Genomic DNA, 23,307 nt, shown 5'->3' on the forward strand with positions numbered 1-23,307 from the left:
CTTAGAAAAGCAGGCCTTGTTAGCTCTATCTCAGATAAAAGAAGACAAAAGCAGTTTCAGGAATGCAACCATAACAAGTATAATTGTGAAGAAGGTCTGCAAGGCTATAGCAGTGACAATGGGCTTTTGTGAAGGAGCTACTGCCCTAATGAAAGGTCATTTATGGTCACTGGAAAAGCTTTGATTGGCTTCAATGGACATGGGGGTTATGCCTTAAAAAAGCAATTTTTTTATGGACTAAAATTCTGAGCTCAGTCAAGTAAATAGCAAAAATTCCACTAGGTGTAAAATTTCTATTAAGAGATTTGTGTTAGTTATGCCTTGAATCCCTTTTGAATTAATAAAACAACATTCATACTCTGCCTGCATTTATAGCAACACCATAATATATGGCACGATAGCATAATTTTTTTCCAAACAGAAAAAGTTTATGGCAATTGCTTCTCTTCTGTTTCATTCAAACTTTGAATGATCATGCTCTTTCACAAATCTCTCAGCCAATTTTTTGTTGTTATAATTCTACCTTATTAAGCTCTTTCCTGTTTTAAAATGGTTCATGGTTTCAGGAGTTTGGGAATCTTCTTATTTGTTCATCTTCACAATGGTTGTTGAACAAATTGCTGGTAGAATCATTATATAAATCAAATTTTTCTCACAGAGGTCATAATTAAAATGTTCTCTGGTCTAACAGCCTGTACACATCCAGTATCATGACCCAGCTGTTGGCTCAGCTAACACACAGAAACTGGCTAAGCTACAACAACTTTTGTTTCAATCCAAACCCTCGAAAATTACAGGTCTGGCTGTACCCTGGCACAGATAGAGTCTCTAATCCTGGCTCTGTAACAGAGCTTTTCATTAGGTTACCTGCCATGAAAGAATTGTAATTGAATGCTTTGTGTTTCATAGTTATGCATCTAGAACTACAGCCTAGAAAGACCCTTCATGGGCCAGTTCTACTTCACAGCTTGTACGAGTGGGGAAGGTGATGGATCCTCTCTATTTCCTTACCCCTGCGTAAACGCACTGCCGGACTGAAGTGCGTGTCAAGCATAGGGCAGTTCGAACAATTTCACCAAGCCATGAGTCCCTGCATGAGTAGAACTGCCCTTGTTCTTATGACATCAGTGACAAAAATCCCTCATCTTAAAGTTAGCAGAATACATTTGATGTCAAATCAACACCAGAAATCAAGCAGATCAATAAAATTACTGTTGTATCAGGTCTCAGCACTCTCTATAGAACACAGCAAGGGCAGTTGCTCCTCTTGGGAGTACCATGCTGTGCATATATGCTTCCTTTTTTTGACACCGTTATCATTCAGAAGTCTGTAACAACCCTTTTTTTAAAAGTTCATTTCCTGCTTCGAATGAGTGGATGTCATATGCTGTAGGAGTATGCATCTTCCATTTAATTGTAAAAAATTAATGGTCTTCATTGAACATCAAGTACTTGATGTTACTGTTCAGTGAAGGTCATTAAGAAAATAGCAAGGAAGGATAAAAGTCAAGACCTCTGAAGGCAACCATGAATGTACTTTAGGGCAAATATATGATAGCATGCTGTAATTTCAAAATTAATATATTGTTAGCAAGAACATTGTCACAAGTACTTGCCAATTGGTATTGGTATATAATATGTGCTTTTTCATTTTGCAATCCTAATTGAGGTCTGAATTCAGAAACCTGGCTCTGACGAGAAAGATACTGTTGTTGTCAGCTATTGCTTAGAAAATATCTTCCTCTTTCTTCAGGATTTGATTTACAGCTATAAGAAATACAATTCCTCAGGAACAGTGAGCCAGGGCAGTTCATTTCCCATAAAGCAAAGGTCTCTGATGAGTATGTTTGGTAGCACTCACTCTCATCTACTTTATCTGGTTTCCAGTGGTTAGAATAATCCAGTCTTTCTGAAAATAAACTATTCCACATTCACCTTTTTCATGGCTCCCCTATTTTTCAAGGAATATTACCCCCTCAGTCTGCTTTTAAATCAGTTATATATTCATGCTTTCTTTTATGTATGTTCAGTAGAAAAAAATCTATCGCTCTACAAAATATTGCTTAGTGGTTTAGCCTACCAGCTGTAGTTGAACTAACCCTTTTAACTTATGCACATCAGTTATAATTTTTTATTCTCTTAATAACCTCAAACACATGAAAAACAAATAGAATGAGTTGATAATTTCTAACAGTAAAATACTTCACATATTTTGCTATCATGCTGTGGAATAACTCTGCAATGTCAAGTAGCTCACAATTAGTAAAACTGTAGGGGGAAAAAAAGAAGTGTTTTGATCCTGAGGAATTTTTATCCTAATCAGATCGAAATTTCAATGCTCTTGTAGTGCTTAAATCTTCAATAACCAAAAAAATCAAACTGATTCCAATGTCAGGTTTTACATTCCAGGACTGAAATAAAATGCTAAAATATACAAATGAATCTCATGTTTGTACAAGTTTATTATCATCACTGGAAAGCAAGATTGCTTCTAAATTAGGCTGTTAGAATGTTAGGCTTTAGCTATTTCTTAAACTAAGCGCAACTGGCACCCTGATGACAGCCTAGTGTATGTTGTTTTCAAAGTATTGCAGAAGTGCTGGTCTGACCACCTGCACAATCTTTCTCCATGTCCATAGTATAGGCCTGCAAAGATTTTGCTATTGGACACTGGCACCCTTTTGTGTTTTTGGCTGGAGCTGGTGGTGATACAGCAAGATGAGGGAACAGGAGATAAGAAACTGGAAAAAATGGAAGCATGTAAAGATTTTTTCTTTTTTTTTGTCTGATATGAGGCAAAAAGGGATCATGGACTTTGGTTTTAGCACATGCCTAGTGTTTGTTTCTCAGTCCTAATGAATCTTAAGGTTACTACCCTAGAGTGTAGACATTGTCATGTTTTTTAGCCCTGCTTTGAAATACTGAAGATGTTGTGTTTGCTCCTGCAAATTCTTCTTTGGGTTACGTGAGATATTGGTCTGTCTAGCTTTACTTCTTTGTCTGTTTTTTTTTTAACAAAGCCAGGTACTTTAGAAGGGGAAAAACAGTCTGTAGGATGCAATTATGTGTACCGTGTACCTTTGTTTTATACACTATTAACTCATAGCTGGTTCATTTCTTGACAGGTGATGCTTATACTTTTGTGCATGGAGGACAGTTGTTACTATTGTAATATTTGGTGTTTTATTTATCCATTAACCAGAAAAATACTCAGAAATCATTTTTAATCCCAAGAAATTTCCAATCTTTGTCATATTTTGTGCCTCAGTTTTTCAAATGCAAATTTTTTTCTATTGGACAAATGTTTTCTGTATGTAAAGTAGATAAGTGTTTATCAGGAGAATCCAATCTTTGGGATAGTAAACAAGCCAGAAAACTCAACAAAGATTAACCTTTAGGGTATTTAAATCATTAGCTGCTAAACCTAGTTGCAGAATTTTGCCTTCTGTAGCCTAGCAATATCCAGTTATTCTGAAAGGTGACTCAGATATTATTTGCATCAATAACCCTTTAACTTAATTCCTGATGCTGTTTGATGCTATTTCATCTTAAAATTAAATCTAATACAATACTGATTTTTTACTGATTTTGATTCCCATTTCAGTTTGTATTTTCAATTGTGTCTTCCATAGCTCATAGTTAGTTGAAATTTGCACCCAAAATCTCTTATTTTGACCTTAGAAGTGTACATCATGCCAGCTGTATAAATACATGCTGCATTAAGGAGTTATAGAGTGAAGGTTATGCTCTGACTTCTGCTAGTAATCTCTGTATTTTCCAGATTCTCTGTTAATAATTTTCTGGGGTCTTTTTAAAGTTTTTTGTGCTCAAAATTTCCAACCCCAAAAAGGAATTTAGATTTTGATATTATTCTTGTGATAAATTGCAGAAGTATATGTTAAATAGCAAAGCCATAGGAATAAAGGACGTTATTGTACACATCCAGCAGCTCCACCTTCATTCTGTCCACTAAGCTATTTCTGTGCTTTTTGCTAGAGGATGTAAATGTATGCCATTTTTAAAAAGGACAGAAGTACTTCAGTCACATATCTTTCTATCTTCATCGTTGAGGTTCTCTCCAAGATTTCCAAGATCAGAAGTTTCCATGACCTTGTAGTCTAAATCAGAATGTGTCTTGCCCCACCGTAAATCCAGGAATGGATTAAAGATTTTGCTTGAAATTTACTAGGCTGTGAAATACCCTATCCTAAAATGTCACTATGAAGGTATGATAGAATTGTTGCAGACTTTTTCAGGATTTTAGAAACCTGTTAGTGCTGTGGTCTATTTCTCTTCTTTTTTTTTTTTCAAAGGTCTGCGCTGCTGACCTTGTGTGTCTAAGGGAGACAGTTTTCAAGGCTGTAAGGACAGAAAACAATATCAGTAAACTTTGTAGCACATATCAAACGTGTGGCAGTAGGTCTTATTAGCACTCATTTGAAAGAACCTGCATAAATCCCCTGAGGCGTTGCCATCCATGTGTCATGTGGTGGGTCCATGTTGGTTTTGATGCCTGGTAACCTATAAAGTGTATGGGCTGGTACAGGACTTTGCCTCAGTCCTTTGGAATGTCCTTCAAAACACCTGAGCCTTTTAACTCAATGTCCATAGGTTGTGAAATATTGCTTCTGAGAGCATAAAGCATAATTATTCCAAAGTTCTTCTATTTTTATTTTTAAGGAAATAAGGAAACTAGTTTCCTTAGTTGTTTTGTTGGTGGGGTTTTTTTTTGTTTTGGTGGGTTTTTTGGGTTTTGTTTTGGGTTTTTTTTTTTTTTTTTGTGGTTGTTGTTGTTAGCACTAAGCTCTGTTATTAAAGCCTGTGGACAAAGGTGGAAATCTTTGGGATTTTTTACGTTTTACAAGCCATCTGGCATAAAGGGACAGTATGTTTCAAAAACATCTACTGTCAGATGTGAGATGGTGATGCATCTCTGTGATGGTTAGAGGGATTTTGAACATTCAGTTGTGCCATACCACCATGACACTGTGCTCTGGATGCCTTTTCTCTAGAGATAAGCCTGAGGAAATCACTCATTTAACCCAGACCAAGCACAGAAACAGGGACTCTTATCCCAGAAATGAATGTTTAAAGGAATCCTGTCCCTTGAAACAGACCGTCTTTAACCTAGGTAATTCAAAGATAAAATTAATATTGCTGCCAATCTGCTTCCATGAATCTTCAGTCTCTTTTTCTGTTTTTGGGAGACGTAGTTATGTATAGTCTGCAGATACATTTGTCATGGAAAGGGTTATATTCTAAAATCATTAATCTTACATAGGTTGTCATATGGCGGACATTAATGTTAGTGGAGAGATGGAGGACAGATTTCAGTTTCTTGAGCAAGCAAGGCCAAATTTCTCCTCTGATGTTGAGTTTTAGTAGCTAAGGGCAAAATTTGGATCTGGGATTTCATTTTCCCCTACAGTTTGAACAGAGAGTTCATTAATGATAATGGAAGTTCTGTCTGAAGTTGGTGTTCAAAGCAGGCTTGGGTTTCTAAACGACCATTTCAATATTAACAGAAGAAAATCATTTTATGACAGGATTGAAGTCATGGGGAGAGAGACAAATCATGAGGGGGGAAAAAAGTTAAGAAAGAGAGAAGAAAGCCTAAAGAATCCTAGGTAGAAAAATCTACTGCTCATTTTTCAATCCAGTATGTCATAAAATAAACTTATATCATTTACTTACATCAATTTTATCTATAGAAACCACAGAACAGTTTTCTAATATGCATGCCATAAGCTTCCATTGAATAGTGCCCCTAGCAATACATTGCATTCCATTTGATCAATACCTACATAACATTTTGAAATAAACATTTTACCTAGAATTATATAGTCTTGTTAATATTCATGCTTATGCATAATTATAAAGTTGCCATTTCAAACATTGGGCTGTGGGAAAATGGTATGTTATAATAATCACGAAAAGAAGAGGGGAAGAAAAGTGCCTCTGTTGTTCAAGTAGAAGATGATGATTTCCATAGTGCTGGGAAACACTATTTTTTGTGTCTTTGCTTGGTTTTAATAAATTTGCACTGCTGCTGTGAACTGATGTCATGTAAACTGATAACATAGAATTGATTTTTAACAAAACATCTTTCTGGTTGTAATCTGAGATAATTTTCACATGCAGTATGCAAGGCCTTCCTCACTGTATTTGGCAAGTTACAAACTTTGATTCTAATATGAATTCACATTTTCTTACAGTTTGACCATTTTTAACATTTGCTTTTCTGCGAAGAATCAGGAAGAGTATTGCTTAGTTTTCAAACATTCTTAAGGTTTCAGATTTTTCCAAATTCTTGATTAAGGCTCTTTATTTCTTTCTGCAAGCTTGTTGATACTTAATTTTGCCTAATTTATCATGTATTTATGTGGTAACATCCCTACACTGGAAGATTAAACAGTATTTCAGATTGCAAAGTAAGCAATGAATCAATTGCCATACTTAGCCTTTTTAGAGTGCCTGTAGATGCTTAAAAGAATACCCTGGTGAATGAAGAAGTTACGTGGGAGTTTGAATATCAGTGAGGTGCAGTTTTCTTTCATGAACCTGATCTGCTACTTCCTGCTTATGGTATGAAAATATGAATTTATGTTTATAAACCTGCAGCTCTTACTCTCTGATATTCATATCACAGTAGCAGCCAGATCTCAGTCAGTGGTATTGACACGATAGATTGCTTTCTACCCTGTGCTAAAAAAGATGTTCTTTATCCAGCACTCAGGGTTTTCTACTGTCATATGCTGTGAATAAAATGCAGCTTTCTAAAGCCTCACCAAACCAGCCTTTTTTAAAAACAGTTCTCATCTTTGGAATTTTCTTTAGAAGAACTCTGTTGAGATACAGTAAGTCAGACAGGGCTGGCAAGGAACTGTGTGCAATAAAGAGAAGTAGAGCATCGCCCACAGGGACTCTTGTGATGGGAAGGCAGCGTTCTTTACCAGGCAATCTGCTCTGAAGGCTTTGCTTTTGGCCCACTAGGTAGACAATGCATTTGCACACTGTCCAGTCTTAAGTCCCCTCTTCCTCCTCACTCTACCCCATGTAGTAGATCCAAAATAGAGCTGTTTGTGGAGAATTATGTAGCTGACATATTATTCTTCACCAAATGTCTACAAGTCTCCTATCATCTAGCTCCTAATTCTGTAACAAGCATTATTTAACATCGCTAAATATTTTTCATTGCTAAAATCCAATTTATGGATACCCACTATTTTAAATATCTAGCTCACTAATTGAAAAATCTATAGGAAAGTCCTTACTACATCAAAGACTCACTTGATCCTCAAAGCCATTATAAATGGACAACTGTCTCTGTTACAGGCAAATAAGGGACTCTTTCTGGCTGTGATGCTATTTTTCCTGTGGGTTTTGAAAATGACCTTCCTGTAAGCATCAAGGACTGTAACTTTTCAGATAAAGAAACTTGTTCTTGTTTTAAGTCTATGCCAGGTTCATTCCCCTATAGCCTACAATTTTCAAAAGCAGAAGAAAAAGTAATCCAGAATTTAAAAAAATAAAACCCCCTCTGTTTCCAGAACGAAGTTACCCTGTCAGCTTGCCTTGGGCCTTAGGTGGAGAAGTGGAGATTAAAGAGTCAGTATTCCTTTTCATGTTTCGTCTGCCAGTTTTGTGAATGTAGGAAGAGTACTTGTGGCTGCAGCTAAGTATCCAACTGTAGTATTAAGTATGGCAATTTCATCCTTGTGCAGTAAATTAAAAATATTCTTATAAGTTTACCATGAGAGAACTACCATCCAGTCATTGATAAAGGTATTTCAAGGAGAAGGGTGAATAGCACAGCAGATGTAACCTCAATATTTTCACCAATTATAAAGAGCCTCTTTGTGAAGCTGTGTGAATATGTAAGATGATCTCATCATTTCCTATTTACTCAATACTTACCTGAATACGCAATATAGTGTAGCTTTTAAATGCATATGCACATGAGTAAAATGTCCTTTTGTAAGAGACTTTGCTAAAAGACTGCTTTTGATACACAATTTCTTCATCTCCTCTTCAAACTGAATTAAGCTACTTCCTTCTTTTAAAACACAACTCACTATTTAGAAGCTTTGGCTTTGATTTCTCAGAACAGCCTTACAGGAAGAAACTATGTTCTTTTTCTATTTGTAACCATATTTCTGAAGACAAACTTGTACTGATTTATTTTCATTTTCTAACAGAAATAGGTTCCTGCAAAGAACACTGACTGTTTCTTCTTTTTCCCCCTCCTTCATTCCACCGCTACAAGAATATTGCTGTGCACAAAGCTACCAAGGAAAACTGAAATCCCTCTGTTGGGAACTGTGTACACAGCAATATATTCATACTTTGAGAAATAAGTGAGGGTTTTTTTATTTCTTAGCATGACATACCGTGCACTTCTTGCATGCCAACCACTGAATTCATATTGAGGAACTAGGTAACATTACAGCAAATTTTAATCAGGTTTACCATCCACCATTTTAGGGAATATATCTGTACTGCTGACATAAAGGTCACCAATTTTAAAACATTAACCCTCAGTCCCTTTGATTAAAGGGTTTGTGTATATGTCTGTTTTTATGTGTGTGTGTATATATATATAAAATTATATAACCCAATCCGGCTTAATCCTGTCACATGCACCATCCCACCAATCTGGTCACTAGTCTCACCTTATCTGTCATACTGGGTTCTCCATGTATAACACAAACAGAAATATAAAATTATTTGCACCACTCAGTGAGTGAGGGATTTGCCTAAAAACAAAACATCCTGAAAAGTCAGGATGTAATCTACATGGCATTACATTTACATTCAGGTTATGCTAAACTGAAATGCATGGTCTGTTGCTAGTAAAAAAACATATCTTCACAATCAGAGCTTAGAGTGGAGTGATTATTTGCTTTCATTTCTTCTTAAAATCAGGAACTTTATTAATGGACTCTCCATACCTGCAGACTGAAGATCTTTAAAATTAAACTGGGCTCTACTCAGTAAAACTAGTTACCAATAAACTGGATAAATTTCCCTCCCTCCTGCCTCCTTTCTAATTGCTTTTTTTTTGCCTCAGAATTCTCATAATAATTTCTAAGTTGCAGGTTGGCAATGCCAGCAGTTAAACAATACTGTAAATTAGAAAAGAATTCAATTTTTTTTCGTTATAATTTTCTTTCATCACATTTAAAAATCTCTTTCCAAGGTATACTGGGAACTTTCAGAACTGAGTTGGGGGTGCCTAGTGCACTCTCACAGGAGGTAACAACCAGATTTAGCAGCACAGTACAGCTTGCCTGCTGAAGAATCTCTTTATTGAGAGAATTTTTATATTGAATCATGGGACTTCCTTTAGAGCATGGGCCACAAATCTCTTATATGAAATGTGCTTTAGACAGATGCAGCAAGGAAAATTCTATGTATCTGGTAATATATCTAAGCTGGCCAAAAATAGAGTGGGAACTTGCAGGCAGATGAACTTCATGGAAAGTTCATTTTTAATACAGTATTTCAGACATTCTTTGGATGTATTCTTTGTACTTGGGAGCCTGAACTCTGAGAGTAGATGGGTTGTATATAGCTCTGATGCATGGAATTCTCATTCTTAAGAAAGCAGGGATCTTTTCCTCTTTTCCATAGTTCTGAAATGAATGCTCTGTTCAGTCCATGACACAGACTTTTTCAGTGATGTAACAATCAATATATGTTACTGAAGGATGAAGGAATTGTCTAGGATGACCAAAAGAGCTGGAGAATCTGGGACCTTATGACTATCGCTATGAATAACTTCAGCCACTGGCTAGTGACTCACCTGGTACTTTGATTTTCAAACGTGTATGTGGACAGTTGTCCTTTGGCATTTGTGTAGCATGGTAAACTCCTTAGATAAAAACTGTTCCAAGGAAGACAATAGTGTATTTACTAGGTACAAGTGCAGATGGATTTTACTAGTTTCTGCATGCAACTGAGGGTATTCATGTTCCCAAAAGAGAGATAGTATCACTCCACACTTGTGTGCACATCAGTTTTACACTCAGCTGTAAGCAGAGTATTTTGAATGTCCTGTTTTACTGAACTGGAAATGCTTACCATAATCAAAACTTAGAGCAATGTTTTTCTTCCCTCATTCTTCATAACTGATAAAGTTGGGCTAATTTATGTGAGATTGTTTTCTAAAGTGGCTTACAACATTGGTTTGACAGAAATGCTGTGTAGTCAGTTCAAGTTTTATCTTTATTCTGCTGTATAATGAGGTTTTGAAGACAATGAATTATCATAGTAGAATATTTAGAGCTTGAAATACAAAAGTAAAAATTTAGGGAAATATTGATGTCTGCTAGAAACAAACTTAGTTCACTAGATGCTGCTGAAAAACAATAAGACACAGATACAAATATTTGTTTATATTAGAGCTGAACATAACGTGCACTTCACATTCACTTTACATGACACTATTTTACATGCATGTTTTTCTCTAGTAGTTGAAAAATTGCATTGGGGATTGGGGGATACCTCCACGGTAAGGAAACAACACTGTTTGTATGGCTGCCTTTGTAAACATCTTTTCTGTAGATATCTGCTGTACACAGATTTAGATATAGGTACATTCACATGTATAACTGGGGGTATAGACACTTGGTTAACTTGAAAGCTCCAAAGTGTCATTTGTCACATTTATGGTAGGAACTTTTTACTTCCTTAAATACTTATCCTTTTCCAAAGTGACTTTTTTCTTTTCTCTCTCTCAAAAAAAAAAAAAAAAAAAAAAAAAAAAAAAAAGAAGAAAAAATAAAATGAAAAGGAAAAATGGGGAAAAAAGAAAATGTACTTCATGAAACTATTGTATATGAAGCACTTATTAGCCGTAATTAAATGGACAATATGAATTTACTACGTCTTTAGGACTCTGGCTTGTTCTGGTTTAGAGCAAGATGATTAATGCAAATACATATTACTTGAGATAACCATTTAGCAGCTAATTTAGCCAAATTTATTACAGCAGTTAGAGGTTTTTCATTTTAGCAGCCGGAGACAAGGACATGACAAAAGCAGGCGGTGAATGTGAAGGCACACTGCCCTCTAGTGCACGAGGCTTTGCGGGGATCGGGAGGAATGCGGGGAGGGAGCGCCTGGATTTTGTCTAGTTTACGGGTTTTGTAAAGCGGTTCTGCTACCTTCCACTGAAAGATTTACCTTTCATTCCCTTCTCCTGACACGGAAGAATCAGATACAAAACAAATCCGTTTCAACTCGGCAATATTTTGGCTGAAGTATTACTTTAAACATCTGTATTTTAAGCCGTCTTGCTGTGAGCATCTAACAGCACCGTTTCACATTACTGATTGCTTTTACTTCTTTCTGTTTCCTAGCATATTTCAAGCATCAGAGAGAGCTGTCACTCTTTGGCTCTAACCAAGCCACTGTGCCTCCCTTAGGCCTCTTTCTCAGCCTGTTGGTGGATTTACTTTGCTCTGGTAGAAAGTAAATTCTCCAAAGACTTTTCCCCCACTGACCAGTGGAGATTTGGTTCATCTGAGAACTGTAAATTCTGTTTGACAAGATCAAAGAAACAGATGTATAAGTTCAGTGGTTGATATCGCCTGCAATGAGGAGAAATGATCAAAGCAGCAGGGGTAGAGTATCTTCCCAAACCTTTCAAATATCCAGAATCTCAAAGAGGTCTACCTAGGAGCTATGAATAAATCACATATAAATTTGCCTCTTTTTTTCCTTTTCTTTTTTTACAGTTTGACATTGAGTGCATAGGAAATCTCCACACAGCAATAAGTATTCCGAGAACCATAGAGATTTGTAGGTTTTTTTTTTTTACTTTTCTTCTTCCACTAGAGTTTCCAAAAGCAGATTAAAATTATTCTTTAAAAATTGTAAAATGTGTAGCTAGTTACACTGAACTTTAGATCCTGTTTGTCATCTCACTGCCATTAAATCCACAGGAAGCCAAGTATCTTCTGCTTATACTTGTGTCACGTTGTACCATGAAGGTCATTTTACCACAATTCTAACATGTACTCTATCTTGCTTGTGTTCTGTTTGTATTTTCCTGTCAGTGCTGAATAAGGGTCAGTGTGTAACAAAGTATTACCGCTGGATGCAGAAGAACGGAGGTTATATCTGGATACAATCTAGTGCAACCATAGCTGTCAACGCCAAGAACGCAAGTGAGAAGAATATCATTTGGGTCAATTACCTCCTTAGGTAGGTCTCCCAGTCACTTCTCTCACTTCAACTGCTGTCTCTGTTGCTTGTCTCTGTCAGTGAGAGGTCTAGGGAAAAAACAAAAGCCTACTAGAGAAAGGTAAGAACTTTTCATATAGTCCTTATCAAAAACCATGCCATTTTATAGTTATTGAGGCATCTGTCGTGTCTCTGCACATGAGAATTATTATGCTGCCTCAGTCTTGAAATAAACCCTCCACTGTTTTATTGCATGCCCTGAAATCTACTCAATGTGAGCTCAAAGATAAAAATTATCCACACCAACTTTCAGTAGCTGTGTTATAAAATCTGGTGTGAAGTGTTTGGCACTGTTTTATTTGGATATTAAAAATGCAGGGAGGCAATCTGCTGGTATGGCAAAAAAAGTTATCTATGAAAGGCATTCACCAGTTGACTCCAGAGAGAGTAACTTTCTCAGGACAAAAAAGGCTCAAACTACTATGTTGTTCCTATAAGCACCAGATAATATTCACACTGAAAAATGCAACAGAGGATTTAAAAATATAAGTACTATAAACAACTATTTTAAGCTATTGCAACTATTTTAAATAGAAATAGTAGTAATGTCTTGAATGAAAGGCTGTTCCCTGAGAAATTCACTTTTACCAAAGCATTTTTAAAGGACTGGTTTCAGAGCTCAAGGGAAAACCAACTGTCATTGAGAAACAGTGAATTATAAACCTGACCTTTCTCATCTGAAAATACCTTTCAACACGTTCTGTTTTGTGAAAATGGTCAATAAGATTGGGAGATTTTCTGTTTCGTTCCAAAGCAGAACAAACAAACAAATAAAATTTGAAACCTTGAGATTGTCATGAAATGCAATTGTCATTTTCTGGCCTGTTCTCCTTTTAAGTTGCTTGTCATGGTTTGTTACATTCCCTTTGATGCCATGAGAGTTCAAAGTGATGTCTAGGGGTTAGATTGTGACTTACTATGCCCAGTCCAGCAAGCCCTGAAGAGACTGTGCCTGCCTAAACTTGCATGTTGAAATGCTTTTGATTCCCCTTTTTGGGAAGTGAAGGAAGCAATCCCTGGCAGGAGAGCATTGTGGAAGCCTTGCACAGCAGTGGAGTTTTCACTGGGACTTGCAATTTTTTGGCCTGATATGCTTGAGCACAGACTTTTCTGAATATATCCTTATCCTGCTACTTTTTTGTCTGTTTTTTGCAAGTGTGAGGCAGAGCGCAGCATTTCAAGAGGTCCGATTAAGGCTGACAATTCTGAACTGGAATTAGAGATTCACTGCCCCAGTCCTTAACAGGGCTGCAAAATGCCCAGAAATGTTCTCATATTTCCAGTTCTAGCTCTAAAAGTCATCCATAAGAATTATGAACAGCTGCCTCTGTCCCCTTTGCTGCTTTCCAGACAATATACCTAACAAAAAAGAAAAAAAAAATAAAAAATAAAAAAATGACCTGGTCTTCCACAGATCTCTTCCCAGAGAGAACTTTATTTTTCTAGTGTTTACCAGTCTGTTAGAGAAATATTAACATCTTCACTGAATTTGTATTTTTAATTTAGATTTCTCCTTGTACTGGAATTCACAAAAGATCCAAATGTCCAAATAATATTTTAATAACAGATTAAGGCATAATTAGGTCTACTCTTAGCAGGAGTACTGGTCTGTATACATTTCCATGCATTAGAAAGTATGATTCAGCTGTCTGTAAAAGGATAGACTAATTATAGTGACAGGGAGGATTAATGCTGTTCTTGTTCTAGCAACTTGTTATTCACAGTGTGAAAGCCCTCAAACATCTTTTGCTTGGAGGGGGCAAATTTGGGGACTGCCCTGGGATGCAACAGAATAAAGTCACTTTGTCAGGACAAAGCCATAAAGATGATAATTGTAACACGGCATCTCAATGTGAACTGTGTGAACTCTGAGTTTTCACAGAACACTCTAAGAGGCTGAATATGAGCATACTGTCATTGTGATCGTGTGTCAGGCACCCCCAGTGCTGCCTCGTATTGTTCTGTGCAGGACTGGACTGTGGATTTTCCGTTTTACCAGACTTGAATTTGAACTGCATGGAAATTCTCACTTATTAAAAAATTATTAAAGATTTTGTTATTTTTAATATTCTCTACTACTTATGTTTAGCTATGTCTGTTCTCCTGCATTTAAGAAAGGAACACATTTTAAAAGGTACAAGCCAAGCAAAAGCATAGGAGTTTTTTTCCATTTCTCTGGCAGTGTAGCTTTTTTAGATTGCAGTCATGTTCTTTGCTAACAAGTCACAGGTGAGCACCACATGAGCAGATGAAGATATGATTATAATGGGTGTGTTGACAGTTCTTTATCCCTAACATATGCATCTTAACATGCACATGTGCATCTGTCACATAGAGAGGTTGTTTTGGTTTCTTGCTGATGTGGATGTATGTGTGCAGTGTTTAAAAATACTTAACTTATTTTATCTAATTTTTGGCCAAATTCTTTGGAGCAGTGGTCACTTCTTTAGCCGTAGCTGAGCACCTTAATAATTTCACGTATGATATACTTGATTAAAATGTGGAAAACAAGAATGTTGAGAAAAATAGGTATTGAAAGGATGCTGGCAAGGTTGATAGAGAACATTTCTACAGAGATAACTCTAATAGACATTGCCAGTGGGAGAGAAACAGATTAGAAGAGTTAAATACTCTCTCTATCTTCCCAGGCACAGTAATGGGATCGAAATCAAGGTATTTTGTTGTTGGATGCTTACAATGTACCCTTACTGCTAGATATCACACAAGCCATGATGTCCCACTTCAGCAAGGATGCTTTGATAGCTCTAAAACTTCACTAGAATCAAAGAAGGTTTAGTACCTGGTCAATAAAAGCATTTGACTGCAGTATTAAAATAAACCTTCACAAAATTCCTGCTGTGAAGCTCTGAAGCCAAAAATATGTGTTTCTGTCTTTACTCTGCTATTCTTCATGTTCTTTGTTCCTGAACTTTGATATGAAAAGAGGAAAAAATAATGAAATTCAAAATCATCCAATTGTGTTTATATTTGCTGTATCCTCTTCAGTAACCCAGAGTATAAGGACACTCCAATGGATATTGCACAACTTCCTCATCTGCCAGAGAAAACCTCAGAATCCTCAGAGACCTCTGACTCTGAATCAGACTCAAAGGACAACTCAGGTAACACACATGGTGTGCCTTTACATACACAAGAGGTTCATATCATGAAAGCCACACGGTCAGCTTTCCAGTTGCTTTTACTTCTCAAGTATTGTTCCGTTAAAACAAATATATAAATATATATATATATATAATTAAATTGAAAAACACTAACAAAATCTTTTCATGACCTTAGCATGTCCATTTCCTCAGAATTTCTCTTAACTTTCTTCATGCATTCTTGCCTACATAGCACCAAACTAAATATTTAATTTCCCAGCTGTGCTTAAGGTATTGTGCCTTATGCAGGGGACTTGGGATTGCAACTGCTGGATAAAATTCAAGCTCTTCTCTTTCCAGACTAGGCAGAGAGGTCTCCACTGTCAATCTTTATGACTCCTTTCCCTCTATGAATACATTCTTCAAGAGTATCACTAGGGGGCAGTAAAGATTGAAAAATTTGAGAGTTTTCTTGGGTTAAAAGTTGTATTTAATTAAAATGTGTGGGTTCAAGAACTTGTTTCTAAGCTCTTTAAGTCTGGGACTTCATCTGTTTTTTAAAAGCTGAATGTACTTCTCAAGTTCTGTGTGTAAATTAGTGCTACAGATGGTCCAGTGCACAGATGGTTCACACATTCCCTGTTAGTTTTAACAGTGGTTACCTAGGCATAGGTGCAAATCATCTGGCCTTGAAAGAAGTGTGCTTTCCTATAGCCCGAGAAGTAAAGGTGTTACTCAGCTGTTCCATGTAGGAAGGAAGAAAGGATGGATGGGTGGATGGATGGATGGATGGATGGATGGATGGATGGATGAATGGATGGATGGATGGATGGACAGACAGATGATTTTTCTCTCATGTCTATGATAACTACCAAAAATACTCTAAAGAAAATGGGTCACTATGATATAAATCAAGAAAAAGCAAGAAGAGGATCAGGATTATATTATATTATATTATATTATATTATATTATATTATATTATATTATATTATATTATATTATATTATATTATATTATATTATATTATATTATATTATATTATATTATATTATATTATATTATATTATATTATATTATATTATATTATATTATATTATATTATATTATATTATATTATATTATATTATATTATATTAATCATATCATATTTATTATATTATATTTATTATATTATATTAACTATATAGCTGCTCTCTTTCATCTTTTGCTTTTATTAGTTCTCTTTGAAAGCTAGGTTTAAGTCAATGTGCAGGCTTACTGACCACTGTCATTGGGAATTTCTTTATCCATTCCCGTGCTTCCTTTATGCTGTCTTGTTCCTAAATAGCCAAATAACACATATGTGGAGAACAGTTTGTATTTCCCACATGCACTGGAAGTTTCTCCAGATGAGCACATGAGAAATAAATGTACATTCATGACTTCTAAAGCTGATGCAGAGCAAGACAGCATTCCAAAGGTGCACAAATATCTACTTCTTTGAAGGAGATGTCTGGGGGTCTTGGAAGACAGAAGACACAGGGGCTTGTTTACTACAAAGGAATTAAATAGAAATGCTGAATGACCTGAATTTGGAACAGTATTTTAGATGAAACCAGCAAGTTCAGTTCAAGCTAGGATATCATGCCAGGCAAATATTGTGTAGCTTTAGACCATCTCACTCTAAAACCACTCTTCTCCAGCTAGAAATCATGGCCTTAAGAGAAAGCATCTTCAAAAAAAGGAAGAAAAAAATTGTAGGACAAATTTAATCCTAGGTGGAACAAAAAGCTGGATGAGACTTAGGGGTTTACAGCTGCTACTTTTTTCCTATATGTTTTATTTTTCAAAAGGAAGGGTCTCTCTGATGCTGCAGACAAGCAAAAGTCCCACTAAGTGACTTGCAAAGTGCAGTGTCCTGAATGCTCAGGCAGCTTTCCTGTCAAACCCACCTTCAGCACTTCTGGGAAATAGTTTGGTATTGACATGGCTCCAGAAGTAACCAATATCTTTAGAGGCAGACCAATGCTTCCCCTCTCCACCTAAAGCAAGGATATTGAAAAGGGTAGTACTTGGCTCTGATGAGTAAAAAAACATCTTTTGTTAGGCAACAAAAGATTTCTGGCTGGTCTGTAAAGGATGGAGTTTTCTGAAACCTTTTTTGACCCTTTCAAACATAGTGTGATAATGGAGCATATTCAGTCTCAAAGCTGCTTTGGCTCTCTGAGTCCAGTGGGCTAGAGTATTTATCTCACCCATATTAGAATTATAATTAAATGAATTCAGGCAAGAAGAGTGACAACTTCCAGTGCTGTCGCTGTGCTATTTTCAATGGTCTTTAGATTATTTGGATCAATCAAGAATTTAATTTATTGGCTGATTATTTTTTCTGTATTTTTTCATATTTGTTTTCCTTCAGGAGAATATAAGAAGAAAGTCTAGCAACAAAGCAAAATTGTTTTAACAATAAACTGGTTTATTCATTCATTTTAACTAGTTAATTCATTCATTCAGATTTATACATACACAACTGCTTCTCCTCTCACACAGGAGGAAATCAGCAGTAATTCTGCTGCAGCCAGAGACTTTATGCCACTTCAAAAGTGGCAATGGTCAGAGGAAAATGAGATGAGAGTACTAAAATCTTCATTAGTAAATAGTGCTATAGGTGGATGCCTGCCCACTGTAGGAGAGCATGGATGTGAAAGAGCAATCACCAGAACATAACAGTGATAATGGGATTGTTCACTGACTCCTCTTTGGATGGCACAGCTACAATGCCACTGTGCTCACAGCTGTCATCGTGATTCTTGTCCAGTGAGCAGATGAGAAGGCCCCCTCAATTGAGGTGCAGCCATATAGCATAGGCTTCAAGTGCATTAGCAGTCCTGAGTCAGAGACATTCATGGTGATCAAAACTCTCCCAACACAATACAGGGGAAAAAAAAAAAAAAAAAAAAACATGCAGCTCTACAGAAGAGAGCATATTTTGCAAAACAAAACAAAAAAAAGGTTAAAGCAAATCCAATCTCATTGGTAGGTAGAAATCTGAACTCTGGATTATAATATTATGTTCCTAATGCTAATTCTTTGTTTCACTTTCATTTTGCTCCAGAGGACAATGAGAACTCAAAGTCAGATGAGAAAGGAAACCAGTCAGAAAACAGTGAAGACCCCGAATCCGACAGGAAAAAGTCAGGAAATCAGTCAGATAATGAAATGAACTGTAATGAGGATGGGAACAGCTCCAGCAACCAGGACAGCAGGGACAGTGATGACAGCTTTGAAAACTCAGACTTCGAGAATCAGAAGGCCCCTGAGGACAGTTTTGGCACTCTTGGCTCTATGCAGATCAAGGTGGAGCGCTATGTTGAGAGTGAGTCAGACTTGCGGTTGCAGAACTGTGAATCACTGACTTCTGACAGTGCCAAGGACTCAGACAGTGCAGGTGAAGTAAATGCCCAGTCTTCCAGCAAACATCAGAAGAGGAAGAAGAGGAGAAAAAAGCAAAAGGGAGGCAGCATGACCCGGAGAAGGCTGTCAAGCACCTCAAGTCCAAATGGACTTGACTCAGCTTTGGTGGACCAGCCGCAGCTGCTCTCGTCACCAAACAGTGCCTCAGTGCTCAAAATTAAAACAGAAATCTCAGAACCTATCAATTTTGATAATGATAGCAGTATTTGGAATTACCCACCCAACAGGGAAATCTCAAGGAATGAATCGCCCTACAGTATGACCAAGCCCCCCAGCTCCGAGCACTTCCCTTCCCCCCAAGCCAGCAGTAGTTTACATGTCTCCATTCCAGACTCTGTTCTCACCCCTCCAGGGACTGAAAATACTGCCAGCCGTAAAACTCAGTTCAGCACCTCATCCAACTCGGCCTTGGCTCCAGTGTCCTCTGACCCTTTGTCACCCCCACTTTCAGCATCTCCAAGGGACAAACATCCAGGAGGTCCCACAGCGTCCAACTCTTTGTTGTACACTGGGGATCTGGAAGCCCTTCAGAGGTTACAAGCAGGCAACGTGGTGCTTCCTTTGGTTCACAGGGTAACAGGAACCCTTGCTGCGACCAGCACTGCTGCTCAGAGGGTCTACACCACTGGCACTATTCGGTATGCTCCAGCTGAAGTTACTTTAGCCATGCAGGGCAACCTCCTCCCCAACACCCACGCTGTTAACTTCGTTGATGTTAACAGCCCCAGCTTTGGGCTGGATCCTAAAACGCCGATGGAAATGCTCTACCACCACGTTCACCGACTCAACATGTCGGGACCATTTGGAAGTGCTGTGAGCGGGGCCAGTCTGACCCAAATGCCTGCAGGGAATGTGTTCACGACTGCCGAAGGACTTTTTTCCACTCTTCCATTTCCTGTGTACAGCAATGGCATTCACACTACACAGACTCTGGAACGGAAAGAGGATTGAAGTATGACCACATACTGTGTTCAGTGTTATACTCTGAGGCATAGACTATGTTTTAATTTAGACCTTTAATTCTAGCACTTTGAATTTGAGCAGGTCAGCTTATTATCTCAATATGATGGTCCCCATTTCATTCCCTTTCTCTTTAACTTGACTTATTCTTTAATGTAAAGATATTTTTTTATTTTTGCCTTCAGAGAGTCGAAGTACCAGTTGCCTGCCATTTTGTCTTCTTCTAAGATGTGTGTTTTTTCCTTTGCATCTTTATTAAGATGCCTTTAATATGTGTATGCCTCTGCCATAGAATACTCAGTGTTGTGGTAAAGAGATTTTAAAGTGACAACCATTGGTTTTACTTCAAAATGATCTTGATATGATCAAGATTAAAAGAGACAAGCATAAACAATGTGCCCTGTTTGACTAAGTCAAATGAAAAGGGGGTTTTGTTCCTAATTCCTTTAAAATAGGGGATAGTATTTTAGAATTTTATGCAGAGTTTAATTCTCTTTTTATGGTTAAGATTTTCTTACTTGCACATAAAATAATTTGGGTTCTTAAAAAGTTAATTTCTGGCCTGTGACTAGAATGTTAAAAAGTTGGACTAAATGTTAATTACAGAAACTTTAACTTAATTTCTAAAACCATGGTGCTATCATTTATTAATCTGTAATGTCTTCATACAATATGCAGCTTGTGGGCTGGGTTTTTTGGAAAGAATGTGTTCCGTACTGGTTAATAGTGGGGTGCTGCAGTCTCCTTGGTTAGTTAAGACAAAAGCCCTCATTAACATTTGCTGCAGGACTTAAAATTTGTTACCTCCAAACTAACAAGCATAGCCTCACATCAAATTTAAATGGGTCAGGAAGCCTTTTTCAAAAAGAGCTTAAAAACAAAAAACTCAATTTAATTGACGCGAGGAGCAGTTTCTTAGGTGCATATTGTTTTGCTTTATTTTTTTCTCAGTGTAACTGAGGCTAATTTTGCAACATCAAATAACACTTCAGAGTAAAAAAAACCAGAAGAACTATTTAACATGTTTTATTTTGTTTTCCATTTAATATTATAGAGGGAAGGTTGTAAATTTCTTTTTGTTCTTTAATTTCGGGGTTTTTTGTTGTTTTCTTTTTCCTTATTTCTAGTGTTGAAACCAATATGTTTTAAAACTAAAGGATGGGTTAATAAGCTTGAAATAGATAACTACAACTGAAAACTGCACATTAAGTAAAAGAAAAGAAATCTCCTATTTTGTCTTTGTTGCCAGAAATCACAGTGTAGTGTCAAACACTCCAAATGACTGTCAAATATAAATTCTTCTTCCACTCCATCTTTGGCAGCTGTTTGTTAAGGCATCTAATAACAGATGTGAGAACTGTAATGTGTACAATGTGTAAGTGTCCTTGGCTGTCAGTCCCATTGCAGTTTCAATGTGTGTTACTATATGCAGTATATACTAAGCTAATGTAGTTGTTTTGTCCTTTGTCTTCTCTGTGCTTTATCTCTAGTCCGGAGTGGTAAAGTCCCATTCCTGCAGTCCTAGTGAACCAGTGATTCTTGGGGGTTAGTGGTTTTTGTGTGGTGGCCTTCCTCTGTAATGTCACCTTATGCTGCTTCCACTGTCTGTATACCTTTTAATTTCTGCTGTTGCTTTGCTGTTGTGTATTCTCAAACCTCTCTCTCCCCCTTCCTTTCTCCCCTCCTCCTCCACACGTTTCCCGTCTCTCTTTCTCTCGCTCTCTCGTTCTCTCTTCTTCACTCTCAGAGATAAAAGACTCTTAACTAGCTCAAGGTTAATGGAGCCATTTTTCCCACAGAGGAATTCTGGGTATGACTTACTCTTCCAGTGTACCCCACAATGCACTACAGAGTAATGCTCAGATATATTAAGCAAATTGACGCCATATAGCCTCAGTTGTTAACATTCCCAGAGTCCTTGTGCTCAAACTGTAAGCAGAGGGTGCATTTCTTTGGTTTTCTCCTAAGTAGGCTGGCAGAGCAATATGTAGAGCAATTACCAGTGAGATAGGAAATTCTTTCAAAGGTCAACGGGCATTGTTTAAAGAGGAAACTGAGCTTAGAATTGTCATATATATTTGCTTACGTGTGCAATGCTAAAGTATTAACTCAACTGTCCTTCAAATTTTTGATCACTCACTGCGTTGAGTCAATTTCTACGGTAGCTTTGAATTTGAGTAGGTCCAAGCCACAGAGGAGTGGTAGCAAAAGAAGGAATTGGATGCTAGAAATTTAATTAATGAACTTTTTAAGGTTCCATGGGAAGGATTTATGTAGGTTTGAAAAAGGTGAGAAAGCTGATTGGGAAATTCAAAGTTTAATTTTGGAAGCTCTGCTCTAGCTATGGAACAATCAAAGGACTGCACCTATCAGCTACAAAGAACAGCTAGACAGCTGTTGTTGTTTTGGGTTTTTTTTATAAATGTTTCTGTGTTGTGTCAAAATGATTTCTGGTGATTTAAACTAACAGATAATCACAGCTGCTGTCTAAATCCATAGTGTTTAAAATTACAAAATGAAAAAAAAACTTCATTACCTGTGAAGACTGTGTCTGTGTTTTTAACTATTTCTTGTACAAATATATGAAATCTTTTATGAGGAGACTGGTGCCAAGTAGCTGAATAATGGGGAAAGGGATTCTGTTCGTATAAATCTTAGCAGTGTTACCAACTCTACAATATAAAAAAAAATTAAAATGTTAAAAAGTGACAGCTATGGTACATTTATTTTGTGTTAAGCTAACCGAATCTAACTTCTTGAGTGCCTGGCTTATTTGAAACATTTTTTTCATTGATCATTGATAATGCTGCAAATCAGAAATGTACATACTTCATTTACAACAGGGTTCTTTTTATACTTTTGTAGATTCTCATACATGTCATACATGGTTGTCTTTATGTAACTTAATTTTTTTTCATCCCGCAGGTGCCATTTTCATAATAAACTTCTCTTGGATTTGTTACTATCTGGCATCATTTCTTTTACATATAACCATCCTGACTAATGAATGCTGGTAGTATTTGTTTGAGCAGGTATTTTTTTAATCATTTTGTAAAAAAAAAAAAGAAAAAACAAGAAAAAAAAAAGAAAAAAAATAACTGAAATACAAGAAAAAAATAACCAAAAATGAAAGAGGAAAAAGCAAGATTTTATTAACACTTGTGAAATGAAGAAAGGAAGCTGTCAAGATGTAGGTTAAGAATGCTAATCCAAATACTACAACAAACTTGCCACCATTCTAAATTCTCAGCTACCCCAACTCATTGTCATATTAAGCATTTTTATGCACATTATCAAAGCTGAATAATGAACCTGCAACATTAACCACGATAGAAAGTGTGCATTTTTTTCCTTGATTAATGCACACTGGAAGAGGTCAGCTTTGGTACATTAATCATTTAAAATGCACTTTATATTTTCATTTTTGTACTCTATAATGTTACAAAGTCTTCAGTCACATTATATCCTACCTAGGCTGCTGAATCTTTTAAATGTGTACTTTCTTTCCCCAGAGTGGCGACCTGTAAGTAGTTGGTGTCGTGC

General features: G+C 36.7%; 1 protein-coding gene across 11 annotated transcripts in view; it reads left to right on the forward strand.

The window, feature by feature from the left end:
- Window positions 1–22,729, forward strand: part of NPAS3 (neuronal PAS domain protein 3) — a 592,726-nt gene extending 569,997 nt beyond the window's left edge. For all 11 annotated transcript variants that reach the window (XM_032748493.3, XM_072930745.1, XM_041716413.2 and 8 more), the window contains 3 exons: window positions 12,063–12,210; window positions 15,256–15,371; window positions 18,446–22,729. In XM_032748493.3, coding sequence (XP_032604384.1) covers window positions 12,063–12,210; window positions 15,256–15,371; window positions 18,446–19,755 — 1,574 coding nt within the window. In that variant the 3' untranslated portion in view covers window positions 19,756–22,729. The remainder of the gene's footprint in view (window positions 1–12,062; window positions 12,211–15,255; window positions 15,372–18,445) is intronic.
- Window positions 22,730–23,307: the final 578 nt, after the last annotated feature.

The sequence above is a fragment of the Taeniopygia guttata genome, chromosome 5 (genome assembly GCF_048771995.1).
Source record: "Taeniopygia guttata chromosome 5, bTaeGut7.mat, whole genome shotgun sequence".
In the NCBI taxonomy this organism is placed as follows: domain Eukaryota; kingdom Metazoa; phylum Chordata; class Aves; order Passeriformes; family Estrildidae; genus Taeniopygia; species Taeniopygia guttata.